The 26,810-nt window shown below is 42.1% G+C and overlaps 1 protein-coding gene across 1 annotated transcript in view; it reads right to left on the reverse strand.

Moving 5' to 3' along the window:
- Positions 1-248: 248 nt before the first annotated feature.
- The window catches only part of PAH (phenylalanine hydroxylase), a 73,858-nt gene continuing 47,296 nt past the window's right edge, over positions 249-26,810 (reverse strand). The window contains exons 5-13 of the mRNA XM_039252483.1: positions 23,775-23,842; positions 17,160-17,356; positions 14,884-15,019; positions 13,987-14,056; positions 9,960-10,016; positions 8,064-8,159; positions 7,087-7,220; positions 2,860-2,975; positions 249-823 (exon numbers count right to left, since the gene is read on the reverse strand). Of these exons, the coding sequence (XP_039108414.1) occupies positions 780-823; positions 2,860-2,975; positions 7,087-7,220; positions 8,064-8,159; positions 9,960-10,016; positions 13,987-14,056; positions 14,884-15,019; positions 17,160-17,356; positions 23,775-23,842 (918 nt within the window). The 3' untranslated portion in view covers positions 249-779. The remainder of the gene's footprint in view (positions 824-2,859; positions 2,976-7,086; positions 7,221-8,063; positions 8,160-9,959; positions 10,017-13,986; positions 14,057-14,883; positions 15,020-17,159; positions 17,357-23,774; positions 23,843-26,810) is intronic.

The raw sequence follows: 26,810 nt of genomic DNA on the forward strand, positions 1-26,810 counted from the left end.
AACTGAAGTCTCATTTTTGTTGAGGATTTGCTATTTAAGAATGTATTCCCTTATTCTTTCAATGAGTATTTACTGAATATCTACCAGCCAGGCCTTCAGTTAACATCTGTTGCATCACACATGTCTGCAAAATATCTCCCAAAACAGACTTGACAATTAACTGGATGATACTGAAAGTTGTGTGAGTCAGGTGAGAACTTCTCTTACTCTTCACAGCAGTATGTATGATTACAATAAAATATAAGAAATGCTTCGATATGATGCTATGAACTTCAACTTTAATAACTATTTTAATGGGCTCTTGAATTAAAGGAAATCTACATGGGTAAAACACAATAATACTTAGAATCATAGTCCACTGAAATAGAAAATTACCTTTGTAGGTTAAGATGTATATTAAATCAACAAATTCAATTCTAATGACAGGCTTGTGTTTTACATTGACTGATATATAGAAGCTCAAATAAATCAGGTCCCAAATTTTAATTAACTGATGAAATGTGACATACTATTGATTTTAACTGAATTGAGAGTATGGGATTACCATCTCTAAATCAAAGAGGACCCCAAAAGATTATGCTTTTGGGTGTATATTAATATAATGTCATTTCAACTTATTTTGATTTATTTGTTTATGCTCCATCTTGTTCTGAAAAAAAAAAAAAAGATTTAGGGCTCTTAATTCAAATTAAGGTTTGATTTTCAGTCTTTTTCAGATGAAATGGAAGTAGTTGGATTTCCATCAACAGATTCTCAGTTGACAGGTTTTGTCCATGACTTCACTTTATTTTCTGGAGGGCACTACAAAGGATTCCAACTTCACCTACAATTAAAAAAAAGGCCACTCATATCATAAGAAAATACCCTTTAAATATCTACAATGTGTAACACATTAAAGGATGCGTGGGATGTATTGATATGGTGGGACCCCCCCCCCCAACCTTCAAGGAGCTTACAGATTAGTTATGGTGGATAGTATTTGGGCAGTTATAGCATAGGGGCTTACAAGTTTTAATGTAATTAGCTTCACCTTTCCACAGAAAGAGTTAAGCTTTCTCTCTTTTTCTTTTATAGGGACATCTATACATGCTTGCAAGGACCTAAGCCATGAAGCCTAAAAATGTGGTTCACACAAAGCTCTTGTATCAGCATTATTATATCACCTAGGGCCTTATTACAAATAAAACTTCTGAGCCTTACCACAAATTTGGCAAATTTAGTTTGGCACTATGACTCAACAATATTCATTTTTAACCAGCTCTGCAATGATTCTGACACACACTGGGTTTGAGAATGCCTGGTTTAAGCAGATAACTCAGCCTAGATTGTTAGACCACTGGACTATGATGGAGTCCACTCCCATTCATGTCATGTTCTCACATGCCAAGGGGCCATAGGAACATAGACACTTGAAAGAAGAGGAAGGGATCTTGGAGATGGACAAGCCTTCTCTCTCCTAGATCCTGAGGAAACAGAAGTATAGAGAGGTGATGGAGTCTTACATAAAGTCACATAGCTCTAAGGACCCTTAAATTCCTAAATATGTTATTCTGTGTTTTTAAAAATTCTCTTAAAAACAACAGCCATTGAAGTTACTCTTGCTTTTTCAGGGTAAATAAGAGAGACAAAAAAATCTACGGACTGACCCCTCTGTCCTAATTCCCAGCTTCTGGAGCACTTGGCTGGTCTTTTGGGTGAACATATCTATTCCAGCTGAGTGTCCAAAATGGGCAGAGGTGGTGAATCAGCCTTGAACTTTTTCAAAATGTCTGTTCACCGGTGGCCATACTTAATGGGGAATAACTACAATGGCCAGGGACAGCTCTGCTACTGGATGTGGCCTCAGGCAACATCAGTGGGGTATTAGAGGCATACTTCAAGCCTACCTGTCTTTTTGGGCTTTTTAGCATTACAGAAGGTAGGAGCCACCACCTGGCCTAGAATTCCTCCATTCAGGCTGCTCACCCCCTCAGTGGTTTCATCCATCCATTTAATAACTCTTGAGGACCTAACCTACTTTTTAGGACTAGGGCTAACTGCCAGAGATCTGACAGTGAACCCAACCTGGCTCTCTGCTCAGGTCTTGTTGGGGAGTCAGATAAGTAAACAATTACAAAACAATATAGTGATATATGCTCTGAGAGAGGGATCTATGTGAATGCCAAGACATAGGAAGGACACCCAGACTAATCTTCCTACAAGAAGAGATGTATGAAAGACTTAAAAGATGAGCTGGAGTTGGGGACCTCTAAATGAGAATGGGAATGAGAATATTTCAAACATAAAGAACTACATAAGCAAAGGCCAGAAGCCAGGAGGGAGTGTGGGAACTAAGAGCTGGTCAATGTTGCTGGAGGGGAGTTTGAAGCACTGGAGAGAGAATCCAGTGAAGAACAATGTAACACTGTGACATTTTTATGAGCAGCTGTTATAATATCATCATTGTCCTGGAAGAGTAGAAGGTCCATAAATGAGCTACTAGATGGCTGATGAAATAGTGAAAATCTGTCTTGTAGAGGCTGAAAATCCAGGCACAACAATATGCATTGGACACTTAAAGGAAACAGTGGAGAGGCAAAGGAGGATGAGGAACATGGCAGTGACAAGCCAGGATGGAAAGCTGGTATGGTGGTAAGAGGTAGGGTGGAATCTAGGAAAGTCAAAGAAGAAAAGACACTCAAGGCAACTCTGGCCCTTTTGTCAAGTTTTTCTCATTCAACAAACAAATGGCTTACCTGGAGATACATTTCTACCTAATTCAATATTTAATACATTTCTTACTGTTCCTATGGTGAAGGTAAGAAAATCCAACTCTATTTCTAGTAAATAGAGTAGCCTCTTGAGGTGTAAGTTACTTACTGTTGATGGAGTCAGCCAAAATCTTAAGTTGCTGGGTATTGTCCAAGACCTCAATCCTTTGGGTGTATGGATCATAACGAACTGAGAAGGGCCGTGGGATTGTAGCAGCAAAGTTCCTGAAACCAAATCCACAGAGCTCAGTGGAGGGCACCATTTGGGGAAAAAATCATTCTAAAAGATTTCTCAGTGACATTTCACTTACATCTTACTAGAACAGGGGATGTAGAAACCACACTGAGAAGTGAAATGGAGTTTTAGTGAGATCCTGTTGGGCAGGCTTTGTGTGCTGTGTATGTGTCGAGATATATATACAAACACATGTGAGCACATATTTATTGAGTTACCTGCCTCCAAAATGACAGAGGTAGCTTATGGTACAAGTACAGAATACATTAAGGCCAAAATTCTTACCATTAAATAAAATCAAAAGAGTAAGTAAACCTAGCCAAAAAATGCTATAGAAAAAAATAAGCTCTAAGATGCTTGACAATCAATGCAGGAAGAGGAACACAGCTTTCAAGAATGGAAGTAAACACTATGTTATTAATGAAATTTAACATAGATAGAGGCCTCCTATGTACCAAGGACTATATGAAATCCCAATTGTTCTATACTCTCTACAGCTGTCATTCCTAATTTAATCTTAATGAAAACCTTAAGAAGAAGGCACTATTACTATCCATATTTTACTAATGAGAAAATCGAGGCTTGGGGAGCTTCAATGACCATCAAGATCATACCGGCAATAAATTGTGCAGCTGAGAAGGGACCCAGGTAGTCTGGCTTTGGCCTGTGCCCTTCTCTTCTTTGTCTTCTTGATGCATTCATTACCCTTTGATCTGGGAAGAGTGTACCGGGAGGCCGTATAAAGAACATCAAGCAACGTAATGAACAAGATACTCTAAAATGGCTCATAAAATGCAATGGCATCACAAATGATACTTCTAAGTTGGTTTCTGGTAAGAGTCAAAGCCGCCATCCTAACAAGACAAATTACAAGGGAAACTAGTAGGTTTTCCAAGTTTGGCAAGAGCTGTAGAAACCCAAGCTCCAGAGCCAGGCTGCCTGGACTTATATCCTGCTTCTGCTAATGACACCCCTTGTGGGCTGCACCTTGGTGTCCTCCTTGGTCTGTAAAACCAGAACCAGAGCAGTACTACCTCAGAGGGTCGTAGCAAATGCTATTATAGTATAGAGTAAGGGCTACATGTGTGTTAGTTGTTCTCTTTCATCAGCAACTGGGTACTCAAGAAGAACAAATGATTAAGTATGTCTCTCCATCTCTATGTGTCTGAAAAGAGCTTTCTCAGCCCTGCTGGAGACATGAAGCATATAGAACATATCTGTGATGTGGCCTGCTCTGCGCCTCTTTCCTCTTACATAGTTTACCTCATCTTTGCTTTGGGCAATCTGCCTCTACACCATGAGAAAAGCTTCAGTTAGGCAGTCAGTTTCAGGGCCATGCCTCCTCTAGCCAGGGAGTGGGCACATGGCCACACTCAGCATTGTTTCTGTCTGCCTAGAACTTGACTCATGAAACTGAAAATGGTTCAAGTTTATTTCTCTTAGCTAGGATACTCTGAGGAAATCCCTTCCTTCTCTGAACCCTGTTCTTCAGCATTCTCCTTGGCCCCGAGTCACCTCTCAGCAAAATGGAGTTTTTGTGCGTGTCTCTTCTGGGCTGAAGACACTGACAAAATGGGTGGGATTTCAAAGGCCCGAGAAACCCAGGTTCTGGCACACTCTTCCCTGCTGGTCTGGAACCGATCACTTCTTGTGTTAGAAAGTCACCACCAGGAGGACCCATTTAAATGTGATCCTGGTTTGACAGAATGGTGATGAGTACTGGCTCTGAGCCCCACAGCCTGAGTCCAAACCCTGGGTCAGCCACTTACTAGCTGTATGACCCTGGGTGAGTTACTAACCACCTCTGTTCTTCTAAAGCCCACCTGCAAGCTTTGTAGTTTTATTTGAAGATTAAATGAATTAATCTTCAAATTAGGTGCTTACATGAAAAGCACTTAGAACAATGTTTCATACATAATAAATGTCAGGCATCTAACCACCTTCTTCTTTTTCTTCTTCTTCTTCTTCTTCTTCTTCTTCTTCTTCTTATCACTAACCAAGTGGGGTAATGCACTACTCCACTGAAGTCCATTCACTAACCAAGTGGGGTAATGCACTACTCCACTGAAGTCCATAACCCCAAAAAAGTCCCAGGAATGGCAGAGTATACCCTCTAGGGTCTAGAGGAAGGCTAGGCTCCCAGTAAGGGATGGAGATTTAAGAAATAACTAGAAAGGAGTAACTGAAAAAAACATGAAGTCCCTGGAGAGATAGGAGGAAGGGAATCATCTTAGGCCAAATGATGTGGACCCATGAGCCAGCATTTTACCATCCATTACCTAAGTTCAGTGGAAACTGCCATGCGTAGCTTCCTAGGATCCCAGAAACTTATGTACCTATGTCTATCATACTGATGATACACTATCATCAATATTTCATATTGACCAGATATAAAACAAGAAGTGGTAACAAACACTGAGCATCAGGATAGCCATGTCCAGGTAGACCTCTGCCCAGCCTATCTCCTGCTGGGAGGAGAGATGCTCAAGCAGATTATAGAGAGGGCTGTCAGCTCAGCAGGCTACAAGTCTAAGTCTTGCTACCTTTCCATCACTGTCAGCCACTTGCTGAGTTGCCTCTGAGATAGATGCTTTTGCCTATCACTTATTGCCTGCTCACTATGTATCAGGTACTGTTCTAGAGACTGGAAAAATAACAGGAAAACAGAAAGGACAAAAATTCCTATGGAAATGGAGCTTAAATCATTTGGTATGTTAAATATTACCAAGTGGTAAGGAGAAAAAAAATTGCAGAAGGGGTTAAGGAGTGTGGGGGTGGGGCTGGACAGGGCTTAAAATTTTTTTTTTATGTTTATTTATTTTTGAGAGAGAGTACGCACAAGCCAGGAAGGGGCAGAGAGAGGGGAAGACACAGAATTCCAAGCAGGCTCCAGGCTCTGAGCTGTCAGCACAGAGCCCAAAGCAGAGCTTGAACCCATGAACCATGAGATAATGACCTGAGCCAGCCATACGCTTGACAGACTGAGCCACTCAGGTGGCCCTCTCATGCTTTCTTAATAAGTCGCTTGGTCCAAGAATTGTCCATGAAGGTCTTAGGTGAGAGCTACATTTCCCTCCTCAAGGAAATCTGATGTCACGTAAATCAAGGCTTCTAGCCGTGCCGATGTGTACCATAAAAGACTTCTGATTTTGCAAATATGACAAAGGAATCTGCTTGGGAAGCAGACATATCTGTCCCCCTCTTCTTTTCCATTTATATGAAGGAAAGTGAAAATAAAAGAACCTAGTCCAGTTTTAAAAAAATTTTTTTAAAGTTTACATATTCATTTTGAAGGAGACAAAGAGAGGTGTAGGGGCAGAGAGAGGGAGACACAGAATCTGAAGCAGGCTCCAGGCTCTGAGCTGTCAGCATAGAGCCCAACATGGGCTTGAACTCACAAACCATGAGATCATGACCTGAGATCAAGTCAGATATTTAACCAAGTGAGCCACCCAGGTATCTTCAGGTAGGGATTTTAAATAAGTTGGTTAGAGGGGTGCCTGGGTGGCTAGTCAGTTGAATGTCTGACTCTTGATTTTGGCTCAGGTCCCACAACCCTGGGATCAAGCCCACTTGAGTCTCTCTCTCTCTCTCTCATTCTCTCTCTCTCTCTCTTCCCCTCTCCCCTGCTTGTGCACGTTCTCTCTCAAACAAAATAAATTGATTAGAGAAAGACACACAGAGAAGGTTAAATGTGGGTGAAAACTTGAAGGAGTTGAGCAAGTGAATTATGCAGGTGTTGGGAGAATAAAGTGAACAAAGGACTCCTCCAGGCTAGAAGACTTCTGTGATTTGTTGGGAGCCTTCTGTGGCTTCTCTGTACATAGGAGGGTTCACTACCTGCATTTGGCAGCTATACTGAAGCAAGGAACCAGGGGCAGAGTTGTCGGCATGTCCAGGCAATTAGCTGTGAAATAGGGTCCCACTAGACCTCCTCCCAAACACAGAGTGGAAAGGGACAAAGGTGGGAGACTCTGTCTGCTGGACACTGTTGCTGTAGGCATTGGAGTCCACTCTTCTGGCCAACCACCCACAGATCAGTGGCAGCAGACAAATCAGGAGGCCCCAAGAGCTGCTGACCCACCTTAGTCATCACCTCACCTCACTTTCTCCTTGGCATCATTAAAACTCTCAGCCACGTAATAGAGGGGCTGGAACTCTGTGACAGTGTACTCCTGGACAGCTGTCTTCTCCAGCTCCAGGGGGAGGAGCTTGGGCTCGCCCGACAAGCAGTACTGTAGGCATCGAGTGGAACATTTTCACAGTTAAAGCAGCGTCAGTGGCTCCTGCTGCATCCCACGGGCTGTCTGGATAGCTTCTGCCATCTCACCCTGATTCCTTCCACACCCCAGCCTAAATGCAGTAAACTGAATTGTTTTGCATATACAAGATCCTACCCTTCATAGCCCATCTAAAACCTATAGCCAAGGTAGAAAGGAGTAATTCACTCCAGCCATTTGCATGTGAGATGATCAATAGAAGATATGAGAGCCAACCACATTGTTTGGCATATATTTGCATACATCTGTGTGCACAGCTCAGCCTTGGGATCGGGAGGCCCCTCTGTCCTGGATACGTGTGTCTTGCAGTTCAAGTTTACATCTAACACCTAAAGTCATGAACAAATCACAGCTGCTAAGATACCAATCACTTGAGGATACAAGAGGAGTGACTTAATCAGTTATTCTGAAGAAATCATGTATCCACAGGAGAATTGCAGAGAAGTGCTTGACATTCATCCAGGTCAATAAATAGCTGGAGAGTCTGAAATGCTATGGATCACTTCTCATCACAGCTCCATTGGCAAAATTCCCCTAGTGGTCTCTTTGTCTTTGTCCCTTTTACAGCATTTGCTCCAGCTGCCTTGTATCAGACAGAGTATATATATATTCCTTACTATATGCATTTATTTATTCCAAAATGTTTATTGGATGGCTTCTGTGTGGTTGGCAGTGTACAAGGTCATTAAAGATTATGGGCCTCCTACATTACTATGTAAACACCAGATGTTAAGGTACCAATCACTTGAGGATTAACCCCTGGGTTGAATCTCAAAATGGATATAAATGGAGTCTTACCTGTAATTCACCAAAGGATGACAGGAGCCCAGCACCATATGCTTTTATGGAGTCTCCTTGTTTACAGAGTCCAAACTCCACAGTAAACCAGTAAATCTGGAATGGAAAGTCAAGTTGAGAGCACACCTGAAGGAAGGGAAAGCAGCAAATGTCCCAGGGCTAAAGACAGGACTTCCCAGAGGTGGGTGTTTGTGTGGGTCTATTTTCTGAATCGCCATGACCTTGGGTCACTTCTCTGTGTCCTATGTCCTGGCCTATCCAATCACTGGCTGAAAGAGAGTTGGCTGAACACACGATGAGTTGGGAAGCAGTGAGAATACTGAGGAAGCCCCCAAGAAGACACCCCCATCAGTAAGTCTATATGACAGGGACTCCTCATATCAGTGAGATGTTCCCGTAGTTGGTCAGACTTGACAGGCAATCCCATCAGTCATGGGAGGAAGGAGATTGGTTGTGATAAAATCATTGAGGGGGCATCCCATCATCTGTGCTAAAACTTGGGGGGGGGGGCTTCTGATGCACTGCCAACCACTGCACTTATCCTCCTCAAATAGCCAAGCTCAACATGTTCCAGATGCCTGGCCGGGGGAAGATGGTCCTGGAATTCTGGCATAACCCTACTGACCAGGGCCACGAGGAAGGCAGGTCCCAGTTAGCTGCTGGAGACAGTCATGGCCTGGGAAAATTAGGATGGGTTACTAGTTAAAGTCTGTCTATTACCCTAGGGAACATTAAATCTGAGAAGACTGTCAGCTTTGTCAGTCTGACCTCCTCACATACAGATGATGTGTTTTCAGCCCAAAAAGGTCAAGCAACATACATCCAGTTACACAGTAAATCAAAGGCAGAGCAAGAGCGTAGGACTGTTTCCACACCAGAATATCAATAATAAGGGTTTTTTTTTTTTTCTGAGAAGTTATGTAGGTGATGAGTACTTTTATCATTGTTATAGCAAGTAACACAATGCTTTGAGTTCCAAGTTTATTTTCTTCCTACAAGTGAGAGAGCCTATCAAGCTCAATTTCTTTCAAAGAAATTGCTTCTTGCATCCATATAGAATCTGACATTTAAAAACTTAAGTTCATACACACTTAACTCTTCAGATCCTTATGATACACTTTTCAGATGGGCAGAATATAAACTGATGTATCCATTTTTAGAGATGAGGAAGCAAAAGCCACTTGCTAAGGGTCTCAGAACAGCTGGTCAGTGAGAAACTGGGAGGTCGTGCCCTTCTGATAAACTGAATTCATAAACTTATTTAAAAAATTTTTTTAACATTTATTTATTTTTGAGAGACAGAGAGATGATCAGGAGGGGCAGAGAGAGAGGGAAACACAGAATCTGAAGCAGGCTCCAGGCTCCAAGCTATCAGCACAGAGCCTGACACAGGGCTTGAACCCATGAACCGTGAGATGATGACTTGAGCTGAAGTCAGACACTTAACCGACTGAGCCACCCAGGTGCTCCTGAATTCATAAACTGCTAAACTGATATATACCATAATGATAAATTTGCATTCATTTGTGTTTCTAATGTTGGTGCCAGTGCAAAGGTAGAGAGTAAATATTTCCTCCTCAAAGCCAGGAATCCAGGCTACTTCTGCCCCCAAACACACTTTATGCCCAAAGGTTTTCAAATGCTATCATTAACAGCCTATTTGTGTTTAAGATATTTTGTTTAAAATTACATGTAAATATTTGCATGCAGCTGATTTCAAAATCAAACCACTAAGGAAAAATTAAAATGTGAAATTTTATTTGTGTTAATATAAGTCAGCACATTCTGATATTTCCCCCAATTGACCTGGCTTTCAGGGGAGGATCAAAGCTTTGAAGATCTGAAGGCTATAGTCTATAGCACTCCCACTATCCACAAGGGAGAGAGGGGACTTACCGTGGCCAGTTTCTCAATGTACTCATCAGGTGCACCCAGAGAGGCAAGGCCAATTTCCTGTAGTTGTAGAGAAACAGAGTCACTGGCATGGCTGAGGTCTGCCAATCTTCAAACTTCACCTTCAGCTCTAACCTTGTACTTAGCCACAGGAAGGTGATGGCTGACCAAATGCCTTCAGAAGGGCTCAGATAGACCCTGAGTATTCTTTCAAGTCTTCCCTAGCCACACATCATACAATCACACATCTCAAGAGGTCCTTTGTATTTATTTTACAAATAAGAAAACTGAGGTACAGAGAAGGGAGGTGATCTACTCAAGTTCACACAGTAAGTTGTGTCTAAAGGTTCATTCCTTGATTGCAGCTCAATGATTATCCCCCCATAGCTCAAGTGGAACATTCATGGAATATAAGAGGAGTGTCTTAATCATGTATCCTGAAGACACTACAGGAGAACTGCAGTGAAGCGCTTGACATCCATCCAGGCCAATACATAGCTGGAGAGTCTGAAATGCTATGGACCACTTCTCATCACAGCTCCATTTGCAGAACTCTCCTAGTGACCTCTTTGTCTTTGTCCCTTTTACAGCATTTGCTCTAGCCTGCCTTGTATCACAGTGTAGATACATAATGTGTGTGTGTGTGTGTGTGTGTGTATGTATATATATATATGTATGTATGTATATATGTGTGTATGTATAAAACTTTACAATATATAAAGTATAATGTATGAAATATACAAAATCATACATATATTTGCCTTCCCTGCTATATGCATTTATTTATTCCAAAATGTTTACTGAATGCCTTCTGTGTGGTTGGCACTGTACAAAATCAATAAAGACCTCCTGGTGTTTACATTTAAGTGGGTAGAGGCAGACAGTAAATAATAAGCATATATATAGGAATCTTAGAAGGAATACATTATTTGGCAAGAAAAAAACAAAAGAAGAAAGGGACAAGGGGGAGTGGGAGAACCAGGAGAGCAGGGGGAGGCTGCAATTTTAAATAGGGTTTCAGAGCAGTCACTATTGGGAAGGTGATATTTGACCAAAGACTTGATGGACGTGAGGTTGTCGGCTCTGCGGACATCCGAGGGAAGGGCATTGTATAGACTACATGTACAGTCAGTTAGAAAGCTCGTCAAGGAGGATACACGTCAGTAGGTTAAACACCAGGGGAGGACCAGGATGGTTAGAGCAGAATTAGAGTGAGGAGCGTGGCAGGGAGTACCGAGCAGGGATCTGGAGCTCAGTTATGGAACACTGTTTTCTTGTCGTTCTGTTCTGCTTTTGGTTTTGGTTTTGCTTTTGTTTTGTTTTTGGCTCTTTTAGGGTTTAGGAGTTTCCTTTCAGTGAAATGGGAGCCTTTGCAGGGTTTTGAGCAAAGAAGTGACAGCATCTGATCTTGCTCTGTAAGAACAGACTGCAGAGGACCAAGAGTAGAGGCAGAGAAACCAGTTAGGCGACTACCCCAATCACTGGGGTGAGAGACAACAGCAACTGAGACCAGGTTGGTAGCAGTGGACATGATGGATAGTGGTCAGATTCTACACATATTTTGAAAGGGAAACACATACAACTTTCAGAAAGATCGGTTATAGATATTTGCTAGAGAAAGAAGTCAGTGATGTCCCCTAAATGCTTTTGGTTTGAGCAGCTGAAAGGATGGAGTTACCATGAATTAACATAGGGAGGGCTGTGGGTGGGGAAGATTTGAGCAGGAAGATCAGGAATTCCATTTTGGACAGGATGAATAGAGATGTCTAATAGACATCCGAGTGGGTATATACTGAGTAGGTGCTTAGATATGTAAGTCTGAGTTCGGGGATTGAAATCTAGGATAAAGATATAAATATCTTCATCATCATGGTAGAGATGGTATTTAACATCATGAATTCAGGTAACATAACTGAAGGAACTGGTGTAGACACAGAGAACTAAGGATTGGATCTACTTTAAAGCAAGAGGCTACATGGTCTTCATCTCTTCATCACTCTCTGTGCCAAAACCAGAGCCTGGCCTATATTACGTGCTGAGAAAATGCTGAGTTAGAGTGAACTAAATCCAGACAGCCTGGCTCTCCTCTCTTGACCCTATCCCATGTCTTCCCCATCCATCCTGTCCAACCATGCCACAGTCCCACAGAAGCCATTGAAATAGTGCCCTGTTCTCCTAGTCACCTTTCCTTGTGAGCCCAAAGCTTGCTTAAAACAAGGGGTCCCTGGGGCGCCTGGGTGGCTTAGTCGGTTAAGCATCCGACTTTCGCTTAGGTCGTGATCTCGCGGTTCGTGGGTTCGAGCCCCGCGTCGGGCTCTGTGCTGACTGCCAGCTCGGAGCCTGGAGCCTGTTTCAGTCTGTGACTCCCTCTCTCTCTCTGACCCTCCCCTGCTCACGCTGTCTCTCTCTCTCTCTCCTAGAAATAAATAAAACATTAAAAAAATTTAAAAAAAAAAAAAAAAAAACAAGGGGTCCCTAAATTTTCCTGTGCTTCGTCCCTTTTCCATCTTGCACTCTAGGGGAAAGCAAGTCCTCCTTTTAGATCCCAAAAAGAATGTGCTCAGGGAACTTTCAAAATGACACCCTGCCTTCGGACTATCCTGGTATAAGTTGGAGCCATGTGACGCCGATGACCCAGTAGCATCCATCTGTTGACTCAGGTAATTGTTCACTCTTCTGGGGGTCCCCAAAATGGAAATGGCATAAGGAGGATTGTCACTTAGCCTCTGACTGGGCACAATAGCTTCTGGTAGTGAGAATAAAAAGTTCCTATGCTCTAAGGAAGAAACTGATTATTCTTTGGCCATAAGAACAAATCCCAGTTTTAAAGCTGTCCCAAGCAATCAATGACAACTTGATAACAGGAATGATGCTTCTGAAAGTCAGCTGGTCAACAATAGCTTCAATCCAATGTTGACACTTCTGAGTTAAAGCTTAGCTGATCCCCAAACGCTTCCACTTATAAAAGTCCAACAATCTCTGAACACCACAGCTCCCAAAATCCCACATAAAAGCAATAGTTTTCTGTGTTTAGAGAGATTGTCTCTTACAAGTGCAGCTCTCTCTTACCTAGCAGGTAGTTAACTCAGTTTTTTGTTTGTTTGCTTATTTCAGGTATTAAGTGATATCCTCTTCAATCAATAATAGAAATATTTATTTCTTCCAGCTGAGGGAAAACTTACAAAATTTACACACAATCCCATTACGCACAAACCCATATTTCACATTTGCTGCAGTATGTGATTTGGACCAGTTGATCTTTATTCTTCCCTGTGAGGAAGAGATTGGCAGGCAACGCTTTGTATTGGTGCACATTTGTGGAGACTGAGGCACACAGGTCACACAGCTGGTTAGTGACAGGGTGGGGCATGTGGGTGCATCATTCAACCCTCTCATGATCCCAGCTCCCCAACAACAGTTTAGCCTCTCAGTGCCCTGAAGGAATTACTAGGAGTCTGTCACTCATCTAAAAAGCTCACTTCAGTGATACATGAATCAAGGCCTAGCCTGTGGCTTTGATTATAATGCCAAGACACTTGCCACATTATTTTTTTGCCAACTATGACTTGAGCTACTGGCATCAGATTCTTAGCAAGTATTACCTTATCTAATTAAAGCATGTACAAAAATGACTGCCTGGCAAGGTAAGAAGTGACAAGTCCCTAAAGAGGAGGGGAAAGGTACCAGAAGAACTTGGAAGTAGGTAAGGTTACTTCTATGTGAGGATCAGGCAGGATTTCATGGACAAAAAGACTCTTAAACTAAACCTGGTAGGATGAGTGAGATTAGCAAATTCAACTGCACATATATAATTCAGAGGATGAGGGATTCATCCACCCCATGCTGTGGACCCTGAAATGGGTGTTTGGCTATCTCCATGAGACCATATACCCATCTCTAGTGGGATCACAGAACTGTGTCTGCCATCCACCCTTGCAGAGGACACAAGGGTCCCACCATATGTTCAACTCACTTGAGCAATACAGATCTCAATCCTATAATTAAAAGGCCAAAAAGATTCACTCCTCACCTGGGAAAACTGGGCAAAGCTGCGATCTGAAAACAAGGGCACATGTCCCAGCAGCTCATGGCAGATGTCACTGAAAAACACAAAGCACAGAGCTTGGAAGTGAGGAAGGTTATAAATCAAGCCAGATGTAGTCTTTCTACATGGGAAATGGGCAGGTAGAAAGGAGGTAAGTCATTCAGGTTTATGACTTCATGCCCTAGATTTAGTGGTGTGCAAAGTTTGGGATCAGATGAGGCAAGATACAAGAGAAAAGGAAGAAGAAGAAAGAGAAGTAAGGAGCAAATCAGGGAACAACCGCCAGGGGTCTTAGGCTCCAAGTTATCAACACAGAGCCCAACACGGGGCTCGAACTCACCAACTGTGAGGTTATGACGCTAAATTGACTGAGCCACCCAGGCACCCCAGACGTCCTACTTTTTGTATAAATTGCATAAGTTCTATTTGATTTGATTAAGAAGATGGCTAATGCCAAAGTAAGGTCATTCTCTACCTCCAGACAAATACATCTAGACATAGAAAGATCAGAATCATCTAGATGTGTATTCAGGAGGTTGTGAGATCACTTGGGCACCACTTACTCCTGTTCACACTTGGAATTTCACAACTCTGACTCCTACAATCTCTTTGGAGCTTGGCTGTGACCTCTTATTCCCATAAACAGAAGAGATCTGAATATGTGGTTCACAGGATGCCCAAATCTCCAATCAGTAAGGTCTATCTGGACAGAGAAAATCCCCAGAAGAGATGAATCTCTCTCTCTCTCTTTGTGCTACCATCAAGCAATCCAGAAAACTTGTCCTATGGATCAGCCCTTGATGAACCCAAACCTCATTCCTGGATCAGGGATCAATGACATTCACGGTGGCTGGATACTGGTAGCAGGAGGAGAATACTCACGGTTCAGGTGTGTACATGGGCTTGGACCCATGTCTGATGTATTGAGTGCAGTGGAAGACTCGGAAGGCCAGGCCACCCAAGAAGTCCCGAGAGGAAAGCAGGCCAGCCACAGGTCGGAGGCGGAATCCAGTGCAAGCTGGGAAGCAAAAGAGAAGGAAAACTCAATGCCCATCACATCTGGGACAGAGGAGTCTGCAAACCGTTAGGAGGGATGCAGTAGAGCCAACTGCTGAGGAGAATGGGTGCTGATGCCAGGTAGACTTGGCTTCACATCTCTGCCCCTACACTTTGTAGCTAGGTGATTTGGGTCAAGTAGCTTCATTTCTCTAAGCCTCATTTCCTCATCTGCAAAATGCAGATAGATGTTTACCAGATTTGTTCCAAAAATCAAATGAGCTGGTAAACATAAAGGCCTTAGCACAGAGTCTAGCGCATTGGAGACATCTTCTAATAAATTTAGCTTTTGTGATCGTTTATTAGGATGAGACACTTATTCCCTATTCTCATGTCTCTAGAGTCAGGAGGGAATTTTCACTCCACTTCCAGAAGGGAAAAAGATGAAAGGAATACTTCCAGCTTCTCTACTGCCCTTCACACAGCACACCCCAGAAAAAGCAAGGACTTCTCTGATTGGAGAATTTGGGAAGAGAAAACGAATATTCTCAGTGTAATCTCTTTGGCCCTTTCTCGCCTATGCCCTCACAGAGGTGCACATTCTGGTCTGCTCTTGGCTATGCAATGGAATATACACTTCCCCAGTGCACTGGCAAATAACTTTACATAGTTCAGAGGTGAAATATTAGGAATCCATTTTGTTTGTACATCCACACCACATTCTCCAAGTAGGTTCTATCAGTAATTAAGTTGACATTTTGATCCTCTCTCTGGTTCCTATTATCTGTCTCTCAGTTTGTTTCAAACTTGGAAGGAGAATAATAATCAGTGATGATGGTGATGATGATGATAATGATGATGGTGATGGTGATGATAGCTAGCACTATATACTACCCACCATTGTCAGGCACTGTTCTGAGCATTTTATATGTTAATTAATCCTCCTAATAACCTCATGAGGTAGCTACTTGTATTATCCCCACTTTACAGATGGAAAAGCTGAGACACAGAGAAGTTTAATTTCTTGTCCAAAGTTACCACTACATTCAGTCTGGCTCCCAAGTCTGTTCTCTTAATGACTTCTCTATAACTCCCCAGCTGCTAGTATTACCATTTTCTTATCTTACTATTGGCCATAGCAAAATGGATATTTTGCCAGAACATGTCTTTTGGACCTCCTTGTTCTTCTGTCTATGTTCCTTGGACTTGCAGGCTGAAATTCACTCTACTTGGCTTCTCATCTTTATCTGATAAGTAGAGACCCTCTAAATAGAAGGTATCTAAAAGGTCATCTAGCTCATCCTCAGTCTATCCCGGCTACCACTTCCCTCCCTGCCACATAACTTCCCTGACTCCTTGCCCCAGAGCTGACCATACTATATCCACACAGCCCAGAGCCATAGAAACTTCTTCATTTCTGTAAACCTGTGGTCTGTCATCTTACTTTCTCTCATTCTACCTGGCACATACTAGGTAGGTATTTAATATGTGTTTAGCTGGTGGTTATTTTGGTTTTGCCAAATTAATGCTTCCTGGCAGAAAGGAAAATACATGTCTCACTTGGAATTGAGGTGTAGAGGCCAGTCATCCCAATAATGTATCCTTCCCAGAGTTACTCAGATTCCAATGCAGCCCAAATTCACTGAGCACCCCCTGTATATGTAGCACTGTGCTGGGTGTTTTCACTGCAATGTCTTATTTCATTCCCACAATTTCCCTATGAGACAGGCTCCATTTGACAGATGAATAAACTGAGGCAGCTTCACCCAACTAGACAGGGTCAAAGCAACATTCATACTAGTCAGATGCATGGATTTAGAGCTCAGGGCTCTTAGCACTGCCACAAAGAACACATTTCGTACACACACGCACACTGCAGGCCCCTACAACACAGCGGGGACTGTGGGGAGAAACTGCCTGCGTACCTGGGACTTTGAGAATGGGGAAAAATGCTTTTCAGAGACATGGATATGGCAAGACCCACACACAATGCCTTGTCTTGGATGAGCGTGGATTAACAGTGGAAGCTGGTGGTGAGGCAGAGCACAGCAGCGAGATTTGTTTTTCGGACAATCACCACACATACCCTGATTCTAGTCACGATTTACTTTCTTCCCTTTCCTCCTTCCCACTCCCCGTTTTTGTCCCTGAGGTAGACTTACTCTGCAGAAACTGAGAAACCTCTTCCAGCTGGGGAATGTTATCTTCGCGGAAGCCACAGTACTTTTCCAGAAGCGGGAAGATGTGATTGTGCTCGTAGCAAGCATGGGTTTTATACAAGGACTTCAGGGTCCTGAACACTGTCCCCCAGGTTTTCTTTTCTTCCTCCGTGTATTCCACTCGAGGGATGGGCTGCCCACTAGAATACAGGCATGAAATATTTGTCTCCAGAAGGGCAGGTGTAAAGCAGAGGAAGAAGGAGCATTAGCAGAGGGAAGGAGGTCCTGAGTCTGTGAACTGCCACAGACTACAGAGGGGTTCATAAGTCATTTGAAAGAGGAAAGTTCCACTTCTTAGTATAGGAAACATTCGTGCAATTTGGTAAAGCCACGATACAAACTCTCAACTCACCAACCACACAAAGATTTGTTCTCACTTCGGAAAATCGCTTGGCCTTTCTGCAATCCTATCTCTCCAGTTGTTTACCCAGGATAGAAATTCACTTAACTGCAGGCGACCAGCAGGTAACGTAAATGGGTTAAGTAGTGGGTATGGACCCATCTCTCAGTAAGAGAGTGGCAGCCAAGACAACTGAAGGACGCATCCTCTTTCTAAACAAAAGCATCCAAGTTCAAGCAAAGCGATATCATGTTTTGCATTATGTCAATTAAAGCAAGTATATTTGTGGTCTAAAGCGGATTTAATATATGGACTGTGAGTCTGAGACCCCTGTTTAGTGGGCATGCACTTGCTAGATTTGATATTTCTTAAAAAAAAATTTTAATGTTTTTATTTATTTTTGAGAGAGAGAGAGAAAGAGAGAGAGAGAGAATCTGAAACATGCTCCAGGCTCTGAGCTGTCAGCACAGAGTCCAATGTGGGGACTCAAAAACCGTGAGATCATGACCTGAGCTGAAGTCAGACACAACCGACTGAGCCACCCAGGTGCCCCTAAATTTGATATTTCTGACCTTAGGTATTTGAACCCATGTCAGGTATAAGATCTGTTTTTGTAGCATCTTCTGTTATGACATAACAGAGCTACCGGGAGCTGGTTAAAATACGTATGTTGGATCCTGTCCCATAGATCCTGAATCTGTGGGGGAGGGACAAGCCCAGGCATCTGGATTGCAATAAGCTTCCAGGGGACACACTATAGTTTGAGAGTCAGTAGTTCGAAAGGTCCTTTTGAAAAACATCTAAGAATGAACTGTGTTCCCAACAGTAAAAACAAATGAAAATCAAGCAAAGCCAATCTTTAAAAAATCCAGTGACTGTTCTTTGCACTACAGACCTGTTTCCTAACAGGGTACGCAGTGTCTAGGACAAGGCAGAACTCTCTACTTAAGAATTATGGATCCTCTTTGGGCTCCAAATGAGGTTTCTCCTGTCCTTTCAAAGTTGTAGCTCATCCAAGGCCATTAAGGCAAAGTCCATGTTATGTTCCTCAGAAACGTGGGCAGGAATTAGGGCAGAGTTTTGCTTAAGCATTGGAAGCAACACAAGCTCAGAAGACCCTGTAATGGCCAGCAGGGTTTGTGAAAAGAGCATCAAGCAAGCCCCTGCATGAGGACATGCCATCATATCAGGGCTAAGTACTGGTGGAGGGAAAAGCAGGCTTTGAACTTGGACAGACATGGGTTCACTACTTGGCTCCTAGCTGAATAGTCTCTGGCAATTTAGTAAGCCTCTCTACATCTAGTCTGTGCCCCTGTTACATAAGCTGATAATAAGTCACTCTTGGGAAGGTGTAGAAGAGAATTAGGTGAAATACTATGTATAATGTACCTAACATCGGTGCTGACAAATAATAATACCATTGTGTAAAATTTAATTTTCATAACTGAGTCTTATTTAAAAAGAAAGGTGATTTGCTATTTTGTAATGAGATTTTAAGAGATAGTAACATCCTGGGTACCATGATGACCCTTTGGTTGATATTTGCCTTTCCTGATGTTCAATTTCCCTTCCTCGTTCTTCCAGTAAAGCAGCCTCCTCCCCTTCCAGTCTCAGGTTCAGGTGAGAGGAGACTCCACCACTCTTACCTGAGCATGTGACCAAGCCTAGCTAATTAGAGCATCTCATTTCCCTAGTCACAGAGAGTGGCTGAGAGATGGGCCCATGTCCTAATCAGATCCAATGAGACTCAAAGAGAAAACTTTGGGGAATCTGTTGGAAGGAGATAGAACCTTTAATTGGGGTGAGGTGTCAGCCTGGTGGTACTGGGCCCACCTCTAAGAGAGACAAGACCAATGCCAGAGAGCAGAGCCAATGCAGAGTACTCCAGAGTCAGAGAGAGGGAGGGAGTATGGGAGGGACAGAAGTATGTGACAACTTGAGCAAGTTATTGCCAGTTTCTGAGCCATATATATATTCAACATAAGGACAATCAAATCCCCTTTGTAATGTTGTAATGACAATCAAATAAGTCATATCTAAAATGCTGTCTGGATGTAGTAAATATTTCAGAATTTATTTTCTCTCTCTGTCTCACACATACACACTAACTTCCATAGTTTACTTACAAATTAAACACAGCACATTTTATTCCATCTTCTACTCCATCAAGAGACCTAACGTTTTATAAGATCCTTGGTCTTTGAAGAAATTGTCAATTAGTTTTATCAAGTCATGATCTCATTAAGTAAAATGAACGAAGATATTTTAAGAAGAGTGTCAATTTGGCTTGAAATAAAAGAGATTTCTAGTTTAGCCAATTAGGATCCTTCTTCAAAAAACTGAAGTAGAATGCATTGTTTCTTAATTATTCCACCAACCAAACATGGCTTTTAATTTACTCTAGCATCAGGCATAGCCTTTTCTATCCTTGGTGTCTTATTTTACACCAAGTAATTATTACAAGACAAATAATTTGGCGCCCCAAAACTGCAAGTGTAATTTTTCAGTGGCTCTTCAATCTGATGTTTTAAGACTTTTGTTAAATGTTCTTGGGCAGGGGAGTCAGAGAACTACATGGCAGATGGACAGAGAAGAGGGTCACTAGCGGTAGTGGGGTTTAGCTGCTTCTTTATTCTCTACAGTAATTCATTCTGGCCCCAGATATTCACATCTCAAAGCAAAAGACCTATAGCTCACAAGACCCACCTTCTCATTCACTAACCCCATTTTTTTTTTTTGGCTGTAAACTCCAACTCAATCTTTAATTCTCAGCCTAAACTTTACTTCCTGCTGACCTATTCGCCCAATCTACATTTCAACTCCTCGTTATATGGCCTCACAACACCCAAGTTTTTACTTTGGTAACACCTATCATGTTTACTGTTACATTTGTCATTGCCTTCCCCACGATTCCCCCAGAGGACATGGACTCTGTAGGTCTTGCTCTTGGGGTGGGCTCTGGAACTTAGTAGATGCATTTTGTCACCTGATCAATCTCCTGTGATTCCATGACTCATAATGCAGGAGTTTGTGCATTATTCCCCATGTGGAAAGTGCCAGAGATCTGAATGTGGGACTATTGGCATGGAGGGTGGCAGAAGCCAAAGAAGAGTGCCAAAGTTGAGTCAGAAAGACATTACAAGCTCTGGGGTGAGATGAGCAGGCCAGGGAGAACTGGGAAGAAACCACAGAAAGGAGGGAGGGAAATCAGTAAGGCATGGAATACATTTGATTCTCTTCATATGTGGCTGTTATGCTACATAAGGTCACCATGAGCTCTGAGCTGAACTCTGAACACAGAGCCACTGGTCCAAAAGAAAATACAGGACTCAGGTCCCATGAGCTCTGGTCAAATTTTCAATCAACTGATAATACCAACTTGGTTTTGTGTGAGCTTTTGGATAAAGAAATGTATTTAATATATATGGCTGATTCATTAACATTGAACTTGACAGGGGCACCTGGGTGGTTCAATCAGTTAAGCATACAGCTTCGGTTCAGGTCATGATCTCATGGTTCATGAGTTCAAGCCCTGTGTTGGGCTCTGTGCTGACAGCTCAGAGCCTGGAGCTGCTTTGGATTGTGTGTCTCCCTCTTTCTGCCCCTCGCTCCCCATTCATTCTTTCTCTCAAAAATAAATAAAAACATTAAAAAATATTGAACTCAACTATAACAGCACTATAACTCCTGCTTGAATGAAGCTTGTCTAACATATGCATTTTCTTCATAAACACATCACAGTCTTCTCACATTTATGAACCCTAGACTACACTTCACCACTATGCTGGGGGCAGGGGAGTATTTTAAACAGCAAAATCATCAACAAAAAGTACAAAAATTCAGCAAACATGTCTCTAATCTAAATAGACTTCAGTAAGAATAGTTGTTTATAGTATAAAAGCTGAAATAAGGAGGCAATGGCACCTTGTTCAGTCTGTGACCTTGTGTGTCAGGCAAGTCCAACCTTTCCCCACTCTGCGCTTGTCTGGGAATGATTGCAAAAGTGCCACAGAATTGAATTGAAGGTCTCAAATAAATGAGGCAAGTAGTCCTTGAATAATGACAATCTACTCTACCAGATATTGAGCTAAGAGACAATTTCAAGAAGAAACAGATGGTAAGCAGGGTCAAAAGTTTAAAAGAGAGGAGCAGAAATGAGTTATGAAATAGTCTTTGAATTTGAGAACAAGTTCAGCCCTAATAGCCACATGACCTTTGCCACATCACTTAATCATTTGAGATTCATCTGTAAAAATGGGGAAATTGACTAGAAGATCTCTAACGTTTCTCAGAGAGCCAGCCATCCATGGATGATTTTCAATAATCAATTTAACTTACTTTTTAAACATCAAGGATGGTGAGGCATTCGAGCTTCTCCATTAGGTTTACATTTTTATTTTATTATTTTTTAGTGTTTATTTATTTTTGAGAGAGAGAAAGTATGAGCAGGGGAAGGATAGACAGAGGGAGGTGGACAGAGGATCCAAAGCAAGCTCTGAGCTGACAGCAGACAGCCAGATGTGGGGCTCGAACTCAGGAACCATGAGATTATGACCTGAGCTGAAGTCAGACACTTAACTGATTGAGCCACACAGGTGCCCCATGTTTAACATTTTCATGGAAGGGAGGTTAGGGACTCAGTTTCTCCCCTCAAATTCCAAGAACCAGGCAGTAAGTGAATGTGCTTCCTAAGCAGCTCCTGGATTTTACGGAAAAGTGTGGTCTCCTGACTCTGAGAATCCCGGCGCTCAGGGACGTGGATAAGAATGGCTTTGGAGTTAAAGAAGTCTGAATTCAAAAAGGGATGATGCCACCTACTAGTTATATGGCCTTGGCAAGTTACTTAACTGTATTGAGCATTACTTTTCCAATCTGAGAAATAGGGAGTTATAATTAAGACTAAATGAAATAATGAAATAATGTAAGCAAAGCATTTAACAAAGCCCCACACACAGCAAGGAGATCATAAATTTAATTTGTTATTATTGACTGCCTGTCAATAATAGGCTCCTGTCTGTGCCCGATTTGATGGTGTCCGCCTGACCACGCTAGGGCAAAAGCAGGGGCAGCGGGGAGGGGTTGCCATGTTCTGTGATTCCTGCTTGTCACAAGCCAAGGCCCAAGGTCCAAACCGGCCTACATTTAACTAAAGTGAGCACCGTTCTGGATTCTTCCACTGCCGGGAGTCATTCAGAGAAGGGAATTGGCTTATTTTCTCTGGAGGTCTTTCCATCTGGAAGGTAATTTTGTATGCAGTAAACAGAGCCCTATTATCTTCTTCATCTCCCTCAGAGTCTAACAAAGCTGTTAAAGTACCATCCCTCAGGGTTCTGGTCAACTTTTAAAAAATGATTATTTGTTTATTTTGAGAGAGAATGAGACAGGGGTGGGGGGTAGAGAGAGAGAATGAGAGAGAGAGAGAGAGGATCCCAAGCAGGCTCTGGAGCAGAGCCTGACACAGGGCTGGAAACTAGGAACCAAGAGATCATGACCTGAGCTGAAATCACGAGTCAGATGCTTAACCAACTGAACCCCCCAGGCGCCCTGGGTTCTGACTTCTAAGTCTCGTCTTAAGTGTGTCTTTTCTGATGTCTTAGGAGCTCAGGCCTCAAACACTGAGTTTCTCGGGGTAGCATTTCTGTATTCCTGAGGACTCAAAATAGCAAAACCAGTTCCCTTCCCAAATTGACATGTTTGATATTTGCATTTTCCTTTGGCTAACATAGGGTAGAATCCCAGACAGAAAAAAATAAACTCGGAAAATTGCCCTTCGCAGCTGGGTCAGATCAGATAAAAGAAGAACGCTGAGGCTCGGCTCATCTGAAACCTCAAATGATTCATTATTTCAGCAAAGCAGCCAACTCCTCCTTGAATGTAAATGATTCTCTTTTTCCTTCTTCCCTGTTTAATGTGGAGAACACCAGAGGCTGTTCTATTCAGGGCTGAGGCCTTTTATAATTACTTCAGACGTTAGCGCATAAGGACACAACAAAGCTGGGGAGAGAGCCGGGCCTGCACGGTGGGTAATTTTGTTTTGTCTAGCAGCAATTTTTTTTAAACATGTGTTATTAAGGAGAGGGTTTAAACACACACGCGCGCACACACACGCACACAGAAGGCAGGACTCTCTATGCTGGTATTTTCCAAACTCGGGCAAGGAAAAGGTGAGCCAGGAGTGTGCTCTCTTCTCTTCCCCAGGGCAAGCAGAGGGAACTTACTGTCGGTAGCTGTAGGCAATGTCCGCAAACTGCTTCCGTCTCGCTCGGTACACAGGATCTTTAAACCCCTAGGAGAGAGGAGACACTTGACTTGGGTGGAGAGGCCTAGAACATTCTTGCAGGATTTGAATGGGGGCTGTCGTGAGCGCTGACCATCCAGCTCTCCTTCCTCAGATCATACCTTGAAAATAAAGTCTCAGAGATACTGAGGGTAAGCTCCCCGGCCAGCTATTATGAATGGCATATTATCAGCAATGCCTTCGATCCAGTGAGGGCCTCTCTGCCTTGGAATTCCAGAATGCAAACAGTGTACAGGTTTTTCAAAAAAAATCTCATCTACCGCATTTCGAACTTTCAAGCTTGCTAACTTAGGCAGTTATTGGGATAAGTGTCTGTGATGAAAATGTGCAGTATCCATCAAACACCTAAGCCATGGTATATGTCCAGCACTGCTTCCTGACTTCCTGATAAACAAACAGGCACATGCTTGCTGCTACTGCAATTCTTTAAACTAGTATTTATTGGGTGCTTATTATATGCCTGTCTGTGTGTGCTAGGGACTTTTTTATTTGTGAGTCTCACAAAAATATTGCATGGGAGATCGGTGTGATTATCCTCATGCATGCAGCATAAACAGTGGCCCAGGAAAAGGAGTCAAGCCAAGATGAGGCCAGGATGTGAATCACCCAGTTTCATGCCCTTTTCATTACACTTCAGGGTCAACCTTTATACAGCAGCAGGGGTTCAACTGAGAAATCAGTCTCAGTATAGAAAAATGAAGATAATCATTTCTCCTTTGAGGCTCACCTGCAGGCAGCCTTTCACCCAACAATCATAAGCAGCATACTTCATATATATATATAATTTATTTTGAAGGGGAATGTGGATGGGGGAGGGGCAGAGAGAGAGAGGGAAAGAAAGAATCCCAAGCAGGCTCCACACTCAGTACGGAGCCAGATGCGGGGCTCAATCCCATGAACCATGAGATCATGACCTGAGCTGAGATCAAGAGTCAGATGCTCAAATGACTGAGCCACCCAGGAGCCTCCATAAGGAGCATATTTCTGAATAGTGAAAAGAAGCCAAGGTTATCTTTCAGTGTTGGTGGGACATATACCTTAGTCAGAGGTGAACCCAGTTGATTAAAAGCGTATTTCCCCTGCACTTTCTTCTAGGAGTTCTAGGGTTTTAGGTCTTGCACTTAAGTCTTTAATCCATTTCAAGTTAATTTTTGTGAGTGGTGTCAGATAGGCATCTAATTTCATTCATTTGCATGTGAATGTCCAGTTTTTCCCAAATCCATTTATTGAAGAGACTACCATCCACTCCCCATTGAATATTCTTGGCTCTCTTGTGAACTATTAGCTGATTGCATATGCATGGCTTTATTGTTAGGGTCTCAATTCTGTTCTATTGGTCAGTCTGTCTGTTTTTATGCCAGTACAATATTGTTTTGATTTCTATAGGTTTGTAGTATAATTTGAAATCAGGAAGCATGATTTCACCTTTGTTCTTTCTCAAGAAGGATTGCTTCTTGACATTGGTTTTAGCAATAATTTTTCTGTATATAACATCAGAAGTACAAGCAACAAAAGTAAAAGTAAACCAGTGGAACTCTATGAAACTAATACTTTTGCACTGTAAAAGAAACAAAGAACCAAATGAAAAGGTAACCAATGGAACGTGAAAAAAAATATTGCAAACCATATATCTAATATAGAGTAAATACCTAAAATATGTAAGTAACTCATATGATGCAGCGTCACAAATTCCACTTAAAAATGAGCAGTGGAACTGAACAGACAAAATACACATAGCCTGTAAGTACCTGAGAAGACGCTCAACACTCATCATCAGGGAAATGTAAATCAAAACCACAGTGAGATACCACCTCACACCTTTTAGAATGGCTATCATCAGAAAGACAAGAGAGAACAAGTGAAGATATGGAAGAAACGGGAATTCTCCACTTGATCTTAGCCAAAAGGCTGAGAAGCGATTGGAAGAAATGGAACTCTCACGTACTGCTTGTGGGAATGTATATTGGTGCAGCCCCTATGGAAAACAGTATGGAAGTTCCTCAAAAAATTAAATGCAGAGCTATCATATGATCCATGAATCTCAAATCTGGGTTTTTATCTAAAGGAAATGAAAACAAGATCTTGAGGAGGTGTCTATACTCCATGTTCACTGTAGCATTAGTTACAATAGCCAAGAAATGGAAACAACCTAAGTGTTTGTCAATAGATGAATGGATGAAGAAGATGTATACATATATATCACATATTTTATAACATATAATATGTAGTATAATAATATAATACATAGATTATGTATATGTATATATATCATATTACTCAACCATAAAAGAAGGAAATCCTGCCACTTCCAAAAACATGGATGGACTGTGAAGTTATGCTAAGTCAGACGGAGAAAGACAAATACTGCATCATTTTACTTCTAGGTAAAATTGAAAAAAAGCTGAATTCATAGAAACAAAGTAGAATGGTGGTCACCAGGAGCTGGGGGTGTGAGAAATGAGCAGATTTGGTCAAAGGGTACAGACTTGCAGTTATAAGATGAATAAGCTCTAGGAGTCTAACATACAGCATAGTAACTATAATTAATAACACTGTATTATAAACCTGAAAGTTGGTAAGAGAGTAGATCTTAAATATTTTCATCACACACACACTCACACACACATACATACACACACACACAAATGGCAATCATGTGAAGTGAGAGAGGGGTTAACTAACCTTATTGTTACAATCATTTTGCAATATGTATGTGCATCAAACCATCGTGTTATACACTTTACACTTACACAACGTTGTATGTCAATTAATAAATCTGGAAAGGGGGGTGGTATTTTGCCAAAAAATGATAGTAACCTGGATTTTAGAAAAACAAGAGACTAGCATAGCATCATCACTGTAGAACTTCCTTTGTTCATTCCAAGAATTTCCCAATAAGTGAGGACATCTACCACTTGCCCCACCATCCCTCCAAACCAAGGTGTTAATGAGTCAA

Source organism: Hyaena hyaena, unplaced genomic scaffold (assembly GCF_003009895.1).
Source record: "Hyaena hyaena isolate Hyena2069 unplaced genomic scaffold, ASM300989v1 scaffold_417, whole genome shotgun sequence".
Taxonomy (NCBI): Eukaryota; Metazoa; Chordata; class Mammalia; order Carnivora; family Hyaenidae; genus Hyaena; species Hyaena hyaena.